Raw genomic sequence first — 20,394 nt, 5'->3', positions numbered from 1 at the left:
AAATTTGAAGATACAACAGTTGTTGCCAGGGAACTTAGTATCATACAAATCTATTGATTTTAAATTAATAATTTAATAAATAAACTATAATAACTTAAAAATAATATTGTTTGGCGTTTGTTATTTTTATTTTCCTTTTCGTTCATAGCGCTCATATACTTACACTTATATACTTACACGTATATACTTATACTTACCACATACTTACACACTTATAATAAGTAACTTACTTTTTGTCTACACTAGAATTTATCTAGAAACTAGAAATAATTTATAAGGCAAAACAACGTTTGTCGGGTTATCTAGTATATATATATGATATTAAAACCTTAACTTCAGTTAGAAAATATATATATATTGTTACGAATTTGATCAGATTAGCAATGGAATGTTTAAATATTATTTAATCATTATGTCAATTGATATTTTATAAAAAGTTAGTTGGAATTAGTTTGAATGAAGCTGTGTTTCCTAAATTTGCTCCTAGTAAAATACTAGTTCTTTTTAATACTACAAACATAATAAAGTATAGTTTCTCTAATTAAGAAATTTTGTTTCATTTTTACAAAATCCTGTGATTCGATATATATATAAGATATTAAAATCTTAAATTCGATGAAAATTTATATTATAAACTCAAAGTACGCAGAGGTATATATTCTTTTAAAAATAATTTAAACAAAATATATTCAAGATACTTTTAAAATATTTATTAAAATTTTAATAATATACCATACCTATACTAGTGGTAATTAGCTACACAAATCAATTTATACCAGTGTCCTAAAAATTGGTCTAACTGAAACAGATACCATATAATTGTGTTAGTAAGAATATATTGGGAGTAAATAGAGTAATTTAGTAGATATTCTCTACAAATCCCTTCAACCCTACAAGAACGTTCAAAAACAACGTACCTAAAAGTTAAGCGGGTTCCAATGATTGTTCAAACCTTAGTTTAATAATTAAATTTGCACTTAGTATAAATTAGTAAAACCAACAATAATTAAATTTTTTATTTGCTTATTAATATAAACAAGAAAAAATAAACCATATAAAAAATGATATTTGAAATTTTCCATTTAAATAACATAAAACTAAAACAATATAACAATACAAAGTTTATCTTAATTATGTTTACCATAATTTATATGTTTATTTTTTTGTATAGAGTAAATAAGTGTAGCATTTGAAATAAGTATATAAAGGTACAGACTTTTAATTTTAATTAAGTAGATAGTCTAAATCATCTGTCATCTGTATTTAAAATAAGTTTTAAAATGAAACTCGTATTTTTGTTATTCTTTGTCGCCATAATATTTCCAGTAATTCGTTCTCAAGACACCACAACAAGTGGTTGGACGCCAACAGTTGCAACAACAACAGAATGTCCCAGGAAGGATCATCAAATCCGTCGTCATCAAGAAAGAAAAGTTTATAATTTCTTTTTCAAATAAATTAATAATTTAAATTTTTCAAATAAATTAATAATTTAAATTTTTCTCAAAAAATAAAAATTTTTAAATTTTTATAAAAAATAATATAAAATAAGTTTTTAATTAACTTTAAACTTTAATTTTTACAATTTTTAGAAAAAACTAACGTATCCTTAAAGAAAGAGATTTTTAAGAATTGTGGGTTAAGAAAATATAAAGGGTGCCACAAAATTTTAGAAATAGATTCTTGATTCTTCTTTTTGAGTTAGTGCTATTACGCACTTTTACTCTATAATGGCTGGGGGGCTACCCCACACTAGGTTTTAAGTAGGCTAAGAAATCATATCATTTATTTGTTGTTTAGTTGATGACGGACCTTAAATCAGCATATCTTCCTGAGAAATAGAATAGTTAATAATAAAAAAAATCTATATAGTAGGAACTGGTATAAAATATGTCATTGTAGTAACTATAACATATATTTATATCATATGTTTTTTAGTCTTTAACAATTTTATAGACCCCATACATCATTTGCTGTAATTGAACTGAGGTTGATTGATCTAAGCTCTAATTCATTGGATCTCTTATTGGTCTAAACAAATAACATGAATCGTCTATAATCGAGTGTTCAATTTTTTCACTCACAACCAAATAATTTTTTGATAATCTTATGTGACCCTCGTTAATGATGAATATGTTAATTTCCTTATTTTACTTTGTAAGCTTTAACTCTTATTTTCAAATCATTACAACTTCCCTATACGATTCGAGCGAATTTATCCCAGTTTTTTTAAACTTTATTATTTTTAAAGTTTAGTACTCATGTCATTCATTTCTTTCATGTTACGAGTAGTTTTTTTTTTTTTGATTTTTTATATAGTCCCTAGTTTTCTCTTCATAAAAGACTATTTCAAAAACCTTGGTTTTTAATTTTCTTAGAAGTTCCTTAAAATATCTTGTCCATCTTGAAGGCATAGCTCTTGAAAATTAGAATACATCTCTTCTACAATATAACTTGACGTTATGTGACGTTATATCATTAAGCAATTTTTCTGAGAAAAAAATTCTGTTTTTCCACCTGTTTTCTTATAGAACAGGTGGGTGACTGTTTTCATATGAAAAAACAAAATATATGGAGAAGAAGTCGTGTAAAAGTTACTATTTTTAAAGTTTTTTAAAGACATAGGTTATGAAATCTATTTAGGTATTGATCAAAATACCGATAACTTGATATTATTCATACATAATTCTTTTTTATTTGTTTTATTTTTCTCATCATATTTTCATTATTTTTAGTTTAATTGATTTAGTTTAATGGATTTGAAAGTGTATTTATATATTATAATATATATGTATTTAATATAAATATAATATATTTACACAAGAAAAGCTCTCGTAAGTAGTCATCAGAAGGAATCAACAATTCTATCCGGTTAGAAGATCTGTTCATTTGAAAACGGTAAATAAAAACTAGACACTAGGAACGATTTGCGGTTAATAGGGATTTCCGTTTATGAGAATAATCGTTTAATAGACCTTTTACTGTATTTTTTATCGGCATGCGTCAATGTATTTACAATATTTATTAACTAAACTTTGACAAATTGTTAAAATACAATAATATCTTAAAACTTCTTATTTGCTTGTTAATATCAATAAAAAAAATCGGTTAAGTCTGTGTTCTAGTTTTATTTAATTAATATGTTTGTTTGTTTATACTCTCTGAGCAAACAATTGAAGTAATTGAAAAAAAGTATATAAGAAGCATTTCCTAAATTTTAATTTAGTATCATTTAAATAAAAGTATATTAATCATTTACACTTAAGAAAAAGTTTTCAAATGAAGCTCGCATTTTTCTTCTTCATCATTGCATTTATATTTCCTATAATATATTCTCAATCTACCACAGGAAATTATGATACAACAACTTCATCTCCTTGTGAAAATCATCATGGAAAACGCTTAAGTTATCGTCATGGAGGAAATGTTTATAATTTCTTTTTTAAATAGTAACAAATATACCATTAATAAAATAAAAATACAATAATAAAAAAAAAAATAAAGTTTTTGAATCATCAATAAATAATTTTTTCATATATAATTTATATAATGCAATGGAATGAATTTATTATAATAATTAAATTATGAAATAAGATTAGGCAACTCGACATATGTGTGATCATCTCACGTATATATATCGAGTATTTTACAAAAGAAAGACAAAAACGGATCACATTGTTAGGATCGTGAATTTTATGTGATCTGTCGCATTTTCCATCATCCGTTTTGTAATTCAGAATGGATCGTTTAGTTTTCAATGAAGGAAGAGTCATTTTTATTCCCAAAATATTATGATACTAAAGCAATTAGATCAGATATTGAAAAATTTTTACTGAAACACATCTATTTGAAGAGATTTTAACTTAAATATAACTTAAACAAAAAATGTTTGCTAGGGTTTCCCTCCCCCTGCCTTAGTGTACTAAATAAACCGTTTTTAACTAACGTTCATAAAAAAAGGTATAAGAAAAAAGAATTTATCACTCAACCCTCAATTTGGTTTCTGCAGCGAACACAACACAGCTGTTTCGTCTTTAGAATCAGAAATATATTCTAATATAATTTTAATACTGAGCTTTTCACAGAAATGGTACTATTAGACATTAAGGCTACATTCAATAGAATGCTGCTTGCTAGACAAATTTGTAAGATGGATAGGTTTACTTTCTCTAAAGAATTGAATAAGATCATGCAAAGCTATATAATATATTGCTTAAAGTTTTCCTTAGTTGAAGTTATTCGAAACAAAAAGCAGTTATTGCTACTTACCAACAGGGTGTGCACTTTTTTTTATGTTATATATTGGAGGTTTTCACTCTGTCTTGCAAATTCATATGAAATGTACAGATTGAGTGAGCTTGCAATAAACAGCAACAAAATACATGCACAAAGTTTCTTGTAACTGCTTACAATCTTTCAATACGCATATATGCAACGAAACAATAAAGATAAGAAAACAGCTGTTTAGATAACTGTTGCTTCTCATATGGATGTGGTTTGCTACAAAACAGCTGTTTTATTTTGTTGCAATTCTGCAACAGAAGTGTTCTCTCACACTTACAATTTTAGTACAGCATTCTTACATTTCGTGCACCTTGCAAAGACTTTGCAAGACAGACTGAATACTCCTATAGTATATACTGCAGATTTTTTAATTTGGTCTCCTAATAAGCTAGCTATAATGCTTGATTTATTCGAAGTCGGTAAAATTTAGAATTAAGTTTTTTACTCCATCCCACTTGTCAATGTAAAAATTCCATTCCAAATGGAAGAAGACTATTTAAACTCTAAATTAGTCGATGTCGTACCTAAATTGTAAATATCTTATCCTATTTCTAAACAAGTTTTCTAAACTTAGTATCGGAAACAATACGATTATATTTACGGTTGTTTTCTATGCCGTACTATTTTATTGTACACGGTATTCTTACAATAATAACAATAGTTTATAACAATTCTTTACAACACCTTCAAATATTCTTACATTTTCATAGAGACCTTATTTTCTGATAAGTGCATCTGCATTCTCACTTCCTATAATCCCTGCTCTGTGTGGTGGTTTACTTTGTTATTCTTGTCTAACTCATTTAATTTCTGAACACGATCACATACTAAGTTAGAGTCAACCTCATACGAACTCATTGCTCCTGACTGTCCGATAACACAGCTATTTTCCTTATTTGGTAACCATTAATTAGATTTAACTAAGCACCCCTTTCGATGGCGAATATTCCCACTAGATACCATCCCTTAGTGCCAATATCGGTATTTGATACTTCATTTTACTATATGATTGCACTTTTTTTAAAAGAATAATGCATTACATCGGATCCGGATTTATTTGAATACACACGCCTGGCTAACACAACTGTTGAATTCATTATGATTACAGTTGTTTCGCATATTAATTTTAGATGGTTTTTCTACTATAGACTTAAATATAGAAATAAGTAATTTCATATGTTTGTTGCCAAATTTTTTAAAAAAAAAAAATAATAAATAATAAATGAATTTATTTTTTAACAAATTAAGTTATCTAGTGGCGACAAATCATGCTATCTTGATAGCCAGAAAATGGGTTCGTGTCTAAAACTACATCATCACCAAAATTTCTTTCAATTAGTTGAAGCCTATTATGTGGCACCATTCTGTTGAAGCTAAAGCGTTTCTAACTCATGTTCATTTTGATTGTACAATAACGGTGCGTGATAAATGAAAGATTCTTTGAAAGACGTTTAAAAAAAACATTTTCAAAAATGCTAATTTTAAACCACTATAAATTATAAAACGCTTTTAAGTACAAGAACATGTTATACTATATTCAGATACACCTTAATTTCGCATAAATCTTAATTTCATCTTCGTTTCAGCGAAATAAAGTTGATTTTTCCACACAAAACTCAGTTTTGGGGTTAGAATGAAATTAAGGCAAATTGTCTTTATTTTGTTGAAATTAAGGCTGAAAATTAAGGGATATTTCAAAGGCAACTATGCGTAAGATAAATTTTGAACCAAAGATAAAGTTGAGATAACGAAAAGATGACATTTTTTTTAAATAAATGTCAATGACAGTTGACTTTATTTAACCGGGAAATATTTTGAAATTAGTGTAAATTTTTAAATTTGAAATCCACTAAAGCTAATAAAACTAATGAATGCCGTCGTTTATAGTTATATTAATCAACTTTTAAAATTTCCCAGATACAAATGATGTTTGGAGCATTTTTAACATTCAATTTTTTAAAAAAAAACTATGATTTTCCAAATTTCGGCTAGTATGAACACTTTTGAAATTAACTTAATTTCATTTTTACGAAATTAAGGATATTTGGCTGTTTGAACATAGTATTAGGCATCAAATTAAAAGACATTTATTGAAAAGTTTGTATATGAGTACACAAATATGGAGAGTATCAAATTGAAGGATATTTGTTAGACTAAAAGCTGGTAATATGAGTATAAATTATAAAGCATGTGGATGAATAATTTTTATGATATTACTTTATTGCTCCCAATTAGAAGATGATTTTTTTTCTACATTTTTCTTTGGCACTCTATATTTCAATTACTATTGAAAATACAAATAATTTTTTTCGTTTCTTGTTTCTTGAAATACATTCTAAATCATTGTTTTTTAATATTTAAAAATTACTATATGTCTTGTAAAATATAACGAACTCCTAGAGAATAAATAAGTGTCTGTGCCCATATAATATTTGCTAATAAATTTGATAAAAGTAATTGGCAGCATTATTTGGATTCTTTCCTTGTCTTACCTTCCCTTGTTTTTCTTAAACGTAAATAAATATTTTTTGCATATTTGCACGCCTTTTTCGAACCTGTCTCGTTCATATACTTTTGTGGAATGTTGAAACAGATTTTATATATTACATTTATAAAGCTGAATATAGAAAACAGTTGTTATCAAAGAAATTTATCGTGTATGCTTTGAATTTCCAATATTAAATTTAGAACTTGAAATGTTTTTTCAGCAAAGAACGGTAACTATATATATTTTTCGTTATAAAAATGTTAGTATCTGTACTAATAAATGTATATATTTCTTAGAAGCGGCATTTTTTAGAAGTAATCTAAATTTGTAAATTTCATACAAAATGGACAGTATTAAAAGTTCAACAAGCACTGAGCCCATTACTGAAACCCAACAACTGACTGTCGAGCAACAAGTCCCGACACAACCAGTACTGAAGCTACGTTTAAAAAAGCCTAAAACTCAAGGTAGTGTTTCATGGAGTGAGGACACTGTTGATAATGAGCATATGAACAAAAAGAAATCAAAATGCTGTTGTATATACAAGAAACCGCTACAATTTGGTGAAAGCTCAACCGAAGATGAAGATGACTGTGACAACTGTTTCGGACATCCTGAAAAACGCAAGAAAAATCGCAAGCGGGTTACAAGTAATAAAAGTGAACATTGCTGTAAGCACGACGATTTCACTGATGCAGTGGCTGATCTGTCAGAAAACTGTGGTAGTCCATAATCTTAAATCAATAAATTCATAAGTACATATAACTCCATCAATTCGAAATTTGTACAATACTACATTAAATATATAACATTTAAATATCGGAAATCACATTTTTTAGTACATTTATTAGAAGTGATCTATTCGCATTGATTACTATAAGTAATATTATGTACATTTATTAGTACATATTTAAGATTTTTAGCACAATGAGCCAAGAGGCTTTTGTGGATTCTAAGGATGACCGTCATAACCTAACCCCCATGTTTTTCTAAAAGATGTATGAAATTTTTTTTTTTGTGTGTATTAAATAAATGCAACTTATTCAAAACATTTAGTAATTTTAATAAAGTATACATATACTTTTATTTTTTATATAAAAATGCCAAGCTCATGGTTAAGTATCAAATATCTAAAATTTATAAAATGATATTAGTTTCCAAATAATGAAAGGCATTGACGTTATATATTTTTATACTGAGAGTCTAAGTATTTTATAACTTAGTCTAAGTATTTTTTAACTTAACTTATAAGTCTAAGTATTTTTATATAATGATATATAAATTAAACACAATATAGTTTTATTTATTTATATAAAGAAATTAGTAATATTAATACTTACATATTAAAATATTTCTTTAAACACTTTTGTGAAAAATATCTGAAGAATCTTTCCATTTTGTGTATAATTTGTAGATTTAGATAACTGACATTAATCAAGCAAAACGAATATATGTTACATATGTATTATTTATTTTCACAGAAACTATACGATAAATTTTCTTGATGCTAAAAGTCGAAAAACTTTTTTAAACCAACAGCGTAAAAATTAGACAAACGTCAAAAAAACAAAAAAGTGGGAATTTAGTACTGCCACCGCCGTTTATCCAATTTTTTATCAACTGACACCAGTTTGCTTAAACTTTGGTCATTATACATTGCTCACACCATTTTTAAAAATTTTAAAGTTCTACATAAATTTATGTACAAGAATAATACTTTATCTTTTTCCATTCATTTGATATATATACAATAATAGAACTCTTCGAAATGCAATAACAATTTTGTTCCCAACGCACAAGTAAACTTATACAATACAGCACTCAATAAAGTAAGTAGAGAAACTGTCAAAAACAAAATAAAAGCTTAGCCCAGAAGGATTTTAAACGAAACTCATGATTATCACAAGCGTTCTAGGATTAAAATGAACAACGTAAAATATTGAAATCCAGGCTGGTTGATCGGCATATTATCAATTTTAGCGATAAATGTCTTTACAGAGTGATGAAAGGAACTCTTCCTTACATACTACCAGATAATCAAGTGATATTAAGAGTCCATCAGTCTTTAATGATTAAAACTCGAAAATTGTAAATGATTGAATAATTTTCTAAATACGGAGAAAATGAAATTTTAAAACTAGTCTTAATACTATACTAGTTTATAGTAGGAGAGATTTATACTAACTACTATATATACTATAGTACTAAAATAGCTCCTAGGACATGAGGAACAGGAAAAAAAAATTGTTGACCATCAAAAAAATTTATCATCCAAATTAAGTGATCATTAGATTTAAATAAGGTATTTTTTTTTGCTAAACAAGGTAAACATAAATTTAACTTTATCTGATAAATTTACAGATTATTGCAATCAATTGGGTGTATTTGAAAATATCTGCTGATTTTACGAAATGAACAGCGAAAGTTCATAGCACGTTTATTGAGAATGCTCTTCTCTTGGCAGAAAGAGACTTCACCACTTAGGTGGCATTGTTATGCTTCCGTATAAACATTAGATTAACAACTCCCAATTAATTTAACAGAGCCTTATATATACAAGATAAATACATACATAATAATAAATAACCTTCGTTTAATTACAAAATAAATGGAAGTATATATATTTATGTGCATGTGTGTGCAGTTTTAAATTCTTTTAGGTTGAGATCTTATATTAACTAATATTACTTTTATAAATAAAAAAATAATAAGTTCTAGATTTATAAAAAATATTTTAAATTAATAACTACAAAGTAAATGTATGTTATATACAATATCTATTAATAACAAAAAACTTTACGATCAAACAAAATCAGAATTATCTGTAATTCTTTTTAAAGACTTGAAACATACAAATTTCAACTCAGTGTTCTTCAATTTTATTTTTAAATATTTCAGAAAAAATTATTAAAAGTTATTGTGTGTAAAGAAATACAATTAGGTATATTATTAATGAAATAAATGTGATTACATGTACATTCTAATTATATTCATATATTCTCATTATGCACCAGCATATATTTTAATGTTATCTCTTAAATTTTATACACATTTTAATATATATAATCTTTATAAATTCATAAATGTATGCAAATATTTGTTATTTAATTAATTATGTATTCATATAAAACCTAGAATTAAATTGTATAATACAAATTTTGTAAAGTATTTAAGTAATTTAATTAATTTTTATAAAAATTAAATACAAATATAAGAAAAAATTCTATATTTATTCATTTATAATTCCACAACATAAAGCATTTGAAGTAATAAAAAAAGAAATTAGTTTATCATATAAATAATGTAACCTTAAATATAAATTATTAATAAAATTTTTGTTTTATAGATTTCAATGACTTATAAATAATAAAAACGTTGTATTAATTTTTATTTATAAAGGATTTGATATTTCAAAAACATGTACAAAAATATGAAATATTTTTACAATGATTTACTGAGCTTATTTTATAATTCTATAATATTATATATATATAATAAATATGATTAAAGAAATTATTTAATTAATAATCAATTTAAAAATTCTAATCCACAATTCAATTTATTTTTATTTACGTATACCTCTTTTTTTAACAAATTTCTGAATAATTTTTATTTAATTTATGGGCCATAAAAATATTTCCGTTTCTGATCTTCAATGTAATCTTCTGTCGACATTTGTATAGCACGACGCAGCATTTCTGACTCGCTCAATTGACCAAATCCTTTAATATAAGAATTATAGCATTATATTACTTTATTTTAATAAGTGCAGGGTATTTACGATCTCCAGAAACAAGTTCGATGAACGAGTAACATAGGAAACATAGTGCAATGCAGGAGTTATGTTACTATATTAGTCATTTCCCAAACTCATTTCTCGAGATTATGAATTCCAATATTATATTTACTCACCATCTGCATAAGATGCTTCTAAAAGCTCTTGATAGAAATTAGATTCGCAACTTTTAATAGTGGAAGACACGGTTGAGTTTGTTTTGTTTTTTTCTGGTGTGCTCGACTGCTTAGAAGTACTAGGTTGTTGTTCAACCTCGGGTGTGTGAGAACGTTTCTTTTGTAATGCATTAACTACTGACGGTGTATCACATTTTGATTTATCAATATCATTACTGAAATGAAAAGCATTATATGTATTTAATTTGCCTTAAACTATATCAATACAGTTTTAGAAAAATAGAATATGTTTCTACAAGTGCTTTAAAGCAGAATTGAACTTTGAAAATTAAAAAAGATCAATATTTTGGAAACAAGGAAAACGGGAACCAGACTCAAAAAAAAATATACCGGCAATGTCCATTTCGATGGTTGCTCATTACACTTCAATTCTTCAGTGATTAAAACTTTCTTGAATGAAAGTTAAAACACGTTTTATTAAATAAATTTGTTAACTATGTATTACTTTGCCGGGAAGACACTAAAGGTTTGGACTTATAGCCACAGATAAGGGTATGAGCTCATGATGGTGACAGAGCTTTTGACTTCGTGCGCCAGTTTGTTTGTCGTAACTTCAAGACTGGCCATAAGACTGAGATTAATTAAATGAAATGATCAATTTAATCAAAACAAAAATAACTAATTTTTAATACATAGAGAAAAAATATATTTACTCCAAAAAATCGTTATTTTTATCGAACCGAAAACCAAAACGATATAATTTTTTTTTTTATTTGATTTAGAACAAATAAATTTACGATTTAAGACCTTAATTTCATATTTATTTATATGCTTACCTATTTGAGAGTGCAGCAGCAATACGTTCCCGTCTGCGTTTTTTATTACCACGAATACCATTACCACGTGACTTATTTTTTTGAGCACGTGCAGCTGACGATGGAGAATTACTATCATTTCCACAATTAGTACTTCTAGAACTAGTGCTACTCATGTCAGTATCATCGCTATCAAATCCCAAATCGCACATATTTTTTTCAAATTTAATATTATGTCCTAAGCTACTTAATGACATTGTATGTTCTAATGATGTCGTATTGTGTGATATGCTAGCACAGCTGGGTGAATTATGTCCTGAACCTGCAGTTATAGCTGTTGCAGCAGTGATAGTGCTACTGCTACCTGATTTTTTGAGATTTGAATATTTTGACGGTGATGCTTCAGTACCAGATGCATATTCTGCTGATGTAATTGTAGCTGACGTTGAAGCAGCGGTAGATGAAGCTACATTACGAGATTTTTGCAAATTATCACGACACCATTGTAAATATGATTCACGTGCAATTTGTTCTTCAATAGCTTCATTCGTTGCTTCCCAATCTGTAGTTTTTAGTTTATCTTCAAACATTGTCTATAATTATGTTACAAACACAATTTGTATTAATAATGTTAAAATACGTAAAACTTAAACAAACCTGTTCAATTTCAAGCTGTTCACTTAAACGAGCTGCTTCTTTTGTTTGTAAGTCAGGTTTATAACCAGCTAAACCCAGTCCAACACCTACTGTTGCATTATAAGGATCTAAAATTGCATTATAGTGTGAACCACGTTGATAAGATAGACGTAAAGGGGCAAGTCCATTCTTTAATTGCTCCGAATTGAAAATATTAATTGGTGCTTAAAATAAAAATTGTATTGAAATAATTGAAGTTAATATTAAAAATCTAAAAATAGACTTTGAACTTTTTAAGTATGAGTTACCTAAATCTTTTTAATATAAAGTGAGTAGAAAGAAAACTGAGTTGAGTTTCCCACATGGTTAATATTAATTTACTATTTCATTAAAATTAAATAAATAAATAGCATAAATCAAGGGAACCGATTCTTTGGTGCAAGCAACGAAATACAGAGTGTAACCGGAAAAACATAATCAAGCCATTTGTACCTTAGTACCTTAACCTCAATTATTTGTACAAAATTATTTAAGATGTCGAGGTTTTTTGACTGAGGGATTTTGCACTTTTCTTTCGACATCCTCTACTTGAAAGTTCACCCCCACTACTGAATATTTTGTGGTTCTTGAACCAAGAAATAATTATCTGCTTCTATACTATTTAAATAAAAAGTTCCTCAGTACATAATACGTATGCATTGACCAATATATCTACTGAACCAATTGTAAGATCGGTGCGGCTTTTAATATAACATAGGTATTTATAAATTTTTGAAGCCTGATTTGTAGTAGAACAAAACCCTCATTTAATAAAACTATATTACTAAATTTTTGTTGAATAACAAAACTATTATCAGATATTGGTTGTAATTCCCTATAAACATACGGTTGAAATACAAAATTTTAATTAACAAAATTTTTATTTATTTATGTGTTTTTTAAAGTAAACGTTAGTATCTATAGTTATGTATAATATTAAAAATAAAATCGATTGGTTTAAATTTGGATATAACAGTCGTACGAAATAATTTAATGTCCTGGCTTATAGACCACAAACTAATAGTGTAAAAAACGTGAACAGGTTTTAAGCTGTTTCACAATACTATTGAATTCTATATTCAGATAATAATATGAGCAACTATTTAATTGACTCCAACACATTTCCTACCTTGAAATCAACAAATTGCTTACATTCATCAGTGCATCCTATCTACAAAAAATTTGAGATGCGTGATATCAATTTTTATGGAGAACTATTTATACAGAAGAATTTTTATTTGAACATTAGTTCTTAATTATTATAAGTACAAATAGTCTTGCATTAGTTATTAAATACATGTTTTCTTTTTCGTTAGTTTGTAACTTTGTAAAGACGATACACGATTCCATCACCTAGAAACAAAACAAAGCATATAGAAAGAGGACTCTATTGTCAATATTTATTCAGACATTTTCAAAGAAGATTACAAAAAGGTCCTCACTCCAGAAATCCTTATTATATAAGAAAGGGTTCACTTAAACACCTTATACATATTTATATTCCTTGGATAACTAGAAGGTTCTTCTACTTTTCAAACTCATTTAGGGTTTCAAAATATGGAATGTTTTTTTCTTTTGATATAACTTTTCCGAAAAATATGTATTCTTAAAATGTATGTAAAAATTTTTAGTTGCAAAAATTTTATTTTTATTTTATACTTTTTATTAGAATAAAAATTTACTTACTTGGTTTATATGAATAAACTTCAACAGGTCTATTGTAAATTTCAGACATAGCTTGTATTTCAATGTGATTTCCATGCGAATCATTGCGGCGTTTTCGTTTAATATAACTGTTAATATCTTCTGTAACAAAATGACGAAAATATTCCCGATTTTGATACTGTAAAGTAAAATGATTTAAATATTTATACTTGTACAGCATATGCAATAAAAAAATTAATATACTTACAATATAATCCATTGTATTTTGTCTTACAACATCATGCATCTCTTCATCACCGTAAATCTGTAAGGAAATCGAACGGAATAAACAAGCACCATCTTCTTCCACTGGTTTCAATATATATCCACGATCAACCATACATTTTGCAAATTGTTCATCACGACGATTCCATTCATCAGCGGAGATATTACATTCCTTTGGCTGAGTATGTTCATCACCACTATTATAACCCGAACACTTATCTTCGTCCTTTTTTAATAACTTAGCATTCACTTGGTTTAGATTTTGAGGTTGAGAATTTTGACAACCCAAAACCGAAATATTACCTAAATGTTCTGGGGACTTACCACCGATATTAACATGTGCTGGACTATTACCACCGTTATTTTTAATACCAGCAGTTGAAACATTGTGTATATGAGGTGTAACACATTTACCAGGGACACTATTTTGATTGGTAAGCTTTTCACGTTCATTACGATCACGTTTATATTGGAGATCTTTTGCATCGCGTCTCTTAGAGCGTAAACTAAGAAAAAGAAAAGACATATAAACAAAATAAATAAAAAATTATATATAAAAATTGACATACTTCTTATTTGGACTACGTCGTTGTCGGCTTAACTCTTCATAGACTTCTACGCGCCTTTGAGGACTCTGTTAAATGTAAATAAAAATTATTATTATAAACATTTTTTAAAATTATTAGGTGAATATTTAAAAACATATCTCAAATAATTAAACATAATTACAATATAACATAAAATTACAATAAAGGAATCTATAAAAATATCATTTTTTAACAACAATGAAATTGCTTAATTATATTTTCAAAATATTAATTTTATGTAAAAGCACACAAACAATTTAATAAAACATATTGAAGTAAATAGTGGATATATATTTCAATATATATTAAAAAAATGTATTGCAATAAATATAAATAACAAAAGGAGGTATCGAAGACTATATAAAACAATGTTTTTTCATATGTTTGTGGAAAATATGTTCTATGCATTTTCATCGAAAAGTTTTATTATTAGAACAAACAATGGTGCCCCCTGTGAGATATGTTGTGCTATCCTTGGACAATTTTTTTATAATCTGCAGAAATTAAAATATTTGACAAACAAAAGCGATCGAACCTATAAAATATGTGTGCTTAGTCATAACTAAGTAAGCAGCGTCCATTTATATCTATTGTATATAATATCCTTTAATAAACATTATAGCAAACAGTTTTAGATAATGGATAAGACATGGATAAATTTAATATCAAATTAACATACATCTAAAGGTACATCCACACTAAAGCGAACGCTGGCGAACACACATACTTTTACAGGTACGATTACCTGTAAATATTCGTTCATTCTTAAGCGTTCGCTTTGGTGTGAATTCGCCTAATATGGACATACGGAAAGGTCCTAATACACCTTTGGCCTTTCCTAAATAATAAATGTATCCTTTTGTACAGTTACATTTGAAAATACTGATATAGCTGTTTGCTGTTTTTAATCAACTTAGTAAATCGAATCAATATTGTCCTGATCATATATCTCGGTGTTTGTCAAAATTATAACATTTTGTCTTCTTAAATAATCAAATTCATTTCATGTGAAACGTGAACCCGATTTTGGAACTCGATGATAAAATAGTATATTCGTGATCATATCGGCAAAACAAATCGTTACACGGTATCTGTCTGTTTATATGTCACAAAATAACCCATTTGCAGTAATGTCTTCTTAAACAATCAAATTCACCGCTTGTGGAGTGTGGGTTCAACGTTGAGAAACACCATCTGTTAAAAGATTAAAGTTCTAAGAAAAATTAATGTAGTAGATTAACCCTTCAGCGCTTACACAAAATAAGTTATGGAAATGAAGACTTAAATACCGAAATACAATTTCATGTACTTAATGATATGTATTATAATGGTAAAGTACCGATGTATATTTTAATTTATCTCATATGAGATGTATTAAGACATATATATCTCCTGCCATTTAAATGAAAGACTTTATGTAAGATATTTTTAATTACATCATGCTTTTCTGTTTGACTTTTTATATACATATGTAACGAACACGCATTCCATTGATATGTAAAAAAATCACAAAAAAATGTATGCAATTGCATTACTTCTAATTAATTTATTAATTAAATACCGATTTCTACTGCATGCCACATATGCTACTCCAATAACAACAATTGCAGTGCATAGATTTAAAGAGTTAAACCCATGAGTCAATCATCAGGAAAAACGTTGACGTCAACTCAAACAATTAATATTTATGCAGTTTCGTCAATAATGTATGAGAATATTTTTTAATAATTAAAAAAAAAATATCGATTTTAATAATTAAACAATTACCTTTCGATGTCCATCAATAACAACGTTCCGATGTTGTGCTGAATTCCGAACTACCACGTTTTGCTGATTGTGGCTGCTTGCTGCGTCTACGGCATTATGACTTGCATGCGAATGGGACTCTTTTTCCGTATCTCCCGAAACACGTTTTTGAGAGGTTGTCACTAAAGGCTTGATAGTCATCCTGAAAAATTTTTCAACTTCCAAAAGTAAATTTTTAACTAAAAATTTCTTCTGGAAAAATTAACTTCAATTCACATATGCACTACCAAGAGCACAATTACTTTAACTTCTCTTTATAAAAATATATTCCTTCTTTTTTGGTGTTATATATTTATATTGACAAATGAACTAACACTATTTGCTTCGCTACTAGTTTCTTCTTTCAAATTCTTTTTATCTGAATTTTCTTTTCAGCTGTTTTTGTGTATAATTTTTCTTTTAACAATGTGTAAACATAATTTACTTGATTACTAGTTGTGCACATTATATGGTTATTTCCAATATATATAGCAATTTGTCTATTTTCTTTATCTTCAATGGCGTAGCAACTTTTTCTAGAACGATGTCAAATAACTAATTTTCACTGAAAGCTAGAAAAAAAAAATATTTCAATACAGTTTTTACTGGATCAAGTTGATAAAATTTAATTTTTTTAATTAAAATATGTTAAAAATAATTACATTTCAAAAATTTAACACACATAACAGAACAATTTTTTCTACGTTTCCCCTTTGTATATTTTTTTCGACTGTAATAAATGTAATTTGTTTTGTTTTTATTCAATGATTCAATATGAAAATATCTAACAGCTGTGTTTAATAAGTATTTGCAGTAAATCCAAACATGGTTGCATTTCGGAAAGTACGTTTATTACTTAACGAAGGTTTCTAAATGTGATGTACACAACATTTTATATTTAAAAAAAATTTGTTAAATTAAAAAAAAACGAAATTTAAAGCTAATACCAATTGATACTGTATATTATTTTATTGACAAGAACTACTTCCTTATTTTAATTGAATAAAATTATGTGGAACTTACTTATATATTAATAAGTGCTAACAGCAAAAATAACAATAAGGATATTCAAAACCAATAAAAGAAAATGAACGGTACACTACCGTAACATACTGCATATATATACAGATATGTAAACTAACGCAAACAGTAAACTATTAATATGATTTTATGGATTCACATTAGATATACATATGAATGTAATTTTAGCTGTCAAAAAATTTAAATTGATATCTTGAATCAAAAAACAAAAATATCAATTAACATGATGTTAATTTGATGAATATATCATATGATATATCATATGTCCGTATCATATGTCAGATATATCATATATTAACTAGTTTCACAAATTATTTACTTTGCACATTTGATAAATACTTTACGCATATGATACATACACATAATAAATACTTTGCACATTTGTTTTGTTTCATTTTGTATGAAAATTTTATTCATTCCTCAAAATTATTCACAATAGCATAACTTTGTACTGCATAATACTGTCCTAAGGTGAACTGTCCAAATTAAAATAAAAATGATTTTGTAAAAATCACGATTCAATTCTATTTTCGGCTGTAAAAGTTCTTATACGAATCTTCTTGATTTGAACTTTGTTTTCCAGAAATGAAAGATTAAAATAAATAATGAAAAAACCAACGCTACATTCATAACACAAAAGAGAAGGCATCATCCTCCAGAAGTGAGAGTTGGTGGCACGGAGATATGGTGGAAGGAAAGCTTAAAATATCTGGGGATCACTTTTGACAAACGGCTTAATTGGTATAAACATATGAAATGCAAACGGAATAGTTGCACTAAACTTCTACATCTCCTAAAGCCGCTGTTTAATCATAATCGATTCAACCTCAAAAACAAAAAGGTTATATACTCAAATAATTAGACCAGCTTTACTGTACGGATGTGTAACATACAGCAAAGCCAAAACCGAGCAAAATATTGCTCGGTCGGTTTGTTCAAATCAAGTTAATATTGTGATCTGATTTTATACACAAATCTAATAACTATTACGATTCAATTAAAATATATACAAAATCCATTTCTAATCAAATTTATAAGTCAGGATAATACAATTCTATGACAATCTCATTTATAATTCTGATAAAAAGCTAAACATAATATTGCTGCAATATTCTGCATTTTTATTAGCGACGGCAACTACAAATACAAAATTAACTAAAATAAGATAAAATTTTGATTTGCTGTGTGAATATGTGTTTAACGTATCCACTCAAATGAGCCAAACTATTAACAACATTGAATAGTTTGTGTTGTGTGAATAGACTATTAGAATAGAATAGAAATAGGAGAACTACTCATCATTAAATTTTAACTTTAAAGGAATTCTAAGTAAAAAACTAGATAATAATCTTCATTTTATAATATCTCTTTCAATAAACTGAATTAAAAATCAAGATATTATTTTACAAAATATCTTTAATATTTTTATCTCAATAAATTTGTTTAGATTAAATTAATCAGGCAAACTAATAAGTCTAAACCACATATAAACTTATTAGTCTTTAGATATTACAGACAGTACTAAACCTCTTTGTAGATTTTGTAATAGAAACTTCGTCAAATTTATGAAGTCTATTAAATTGCGATTACATTGTATGCGAATTTGGTCTTGCGTGATCATACATATGTTTTCTCATGCAATCACATCGTACGTTGCGGTTACATTACTTACGAATTGACAGTTGTGTTTTTGTTTGTTTTGAGAATAAAATGGATAGTGAAGTTAATATATATATAATCAAGTTATTTATTTATATCAAATACCAAAAGACGAATTTGGGTGCATGAGGTTTTTTTTTCAAGGTATAAAAATAGAGAGTTTGAAATTAGCAAATCACAATCCATTTCTTAAAAATAGTGTATGTTTTCAAATTTATTTCCATTTATAAATTTAAAATAACACACACCTCTCAATTTTACTATTTACACCTTCGATTTCACACGCATGAATTGAACGCATGAATTTCAAAGAAAATATTTTGTTTAATCAAATATTCGCATGAGAAAGACAAGACGTCGCGCGAATAGTTCTCAACAACTGTAACCACTCACATAGGATTACACACATTTAATCTGTTCGTACGAACACGTACGACAAAATTCGCATGCTATGTAACCGCAGCCTTAAGCTAACCTGATAGGTTAATTACTTACCTAAATACTAATATAAATAAAATAAAATAAAAAAATAAATTAATAATTTAATTTAATAATATGACATATGATTTTAAATACCCAAAAAAAGGGTTTTACGAACTAGCCAAACATCCATTAAAAAATCTTTAGTTACAAACTTATACAATTAAGAGTACGAGGAAATTACTGTGTTATAACATAAAAAAAATTATATTTTATATATTTTAATATATTGCACATCACACGGAAAGAAGGCCTAATTTTATATATTAACAATAATGGCCTCACACATACTTCTCAAATTGCCATGATATGTTGTATTATATACATTAATGAAGTATCTTAGTGAGTCCCTTCACTTGGCTATCAATTATACAAGAGTTTTAAAGCAAAAAATCCAAATATGATTTAAATTAATATTTATAATTTCTTTTAGGAATTAGTTTTTAGGCGATAAGGGAATAGGGAATAGTTGAAGAACTACTTGTGTCGTTTATTTTGAGAAGTAATCATATAGTTCAAACTTAGTTCAGAATCAAAACCAGATAATAAAGAAGCATACATTAGGGACATTATTAGGTTCAGGTTTTATTTGAAAGTGATCGAAAAATCTCTGACCAACAACAATGGTCTGATGCTTACATTGGCAACTCATATATACAAAAAACATCTTCCCCTACTTAGTTCATAATCTATTTCTTCTATATACATATAGCTTATAAATTAATTTTTGTTGGTTTAT

At 27.0% G+C, this 20,394-nt stretch overlaps 2 protein-coding genes across 4 annotated transcripts; one reads left to right on the top strand and one right to left on the bottom strand.

The window, feature by feature from the left end:
* The first annotated feature begins 6,822 nt into the window (after positions 1 to 6,822).
* On the top strand, positions 6,823 to 7,811 carry LOC119668574 (E3 ubiquitin-protein ligase PPP1R11-like). Its single transcript, XM_038078127.1, has 2 exons — positions 6,823 to 7,001; positions 7,069 to 7,811. The coding sequence occupies exon 2, from the start codon at positions 7,116 to 7,118 to the stop codon at positions 7,503 to 7,505; it is 390 nt and encodes a 129-aa protein (XP_037934055.1). The 5' UTR covers positions 6,823 to 7,001; positions 7,069 to 7,115; the 3' UTR covers positions 7,506 to 7,811.
* Positions 7,812 to 10,339: 2,528 nt separating this feature from the next.
* LOC119668003 (OVARIAN TUMOR DOMAIN-containing deubiquitinating enzyme 7) lies at positions 10,340 to 17,357 on the bottom strand. 3 transcript variants are annotated; one of them, XM_038077363.1, is made up of 10 exons: positions 17,138 to 17,357; positions 16,811 to 17,047; positions 16,458 to 16,638; positions 14,673 to 14,737; positions 14,087 to 14,609; positions 13,861 to 14,017; positions 12,157 to 12,359; positions 11,521 to 12,092; positions 10,685 to 10,899; positions 10,340 to 10,494 (listed from the first exon to the last, which is right to left on the bottom strand). In XM_038077363.1, exons 3-10 carry the CDS (start codon positions 16,635 to 16,637, stop codon positions 10,391 to 10,393), a joined length of 2,019 nt encoding a protein of 672 aa, XP_037933291.1. In that variant the 5' UTR covers position 16,638; positions 16,811 to 17,047; positions 17,138 to 17,357; the 3' UTR covers positions 10,340 to 10,390. The 3 variants fall into 3 exon arrangements, with proteins under 3 accessions (XP_037933291.1, XP_037933289.1, XP_037933290.1); XM_038077361.1 differs by having other exon boundaries at positions 16,458 to 17,047; XM_038077362.1 differs by having other exon boundaries at positions 16,458 to 17,047; positions 17,158 to 17,357.
* Between the last annotated feature and the right edge of the window lie 3,037 nt (positions 17,358 to 20,394).

Source organism: Teleopsis dalmanni, chromosome 1 (genome assembly GCF_002237135.1).
Source record: "Teleopsis dalmanni isolate 2A chromosome 1, ASM223713v2, whole genome shotgun sequence".
Taxonomy (NCBI): Eukaryota; Metazoa; Arthropoda; class Insecta; order Diptera; family Diopsidae; genus Teleopsis; species Teleopsis dalmanni.
The sequence above is the reverse complement of the archived record's forward strand: the minus strand, read 5'-3'. Positions and strand labels throughout refer to the sequence as shown.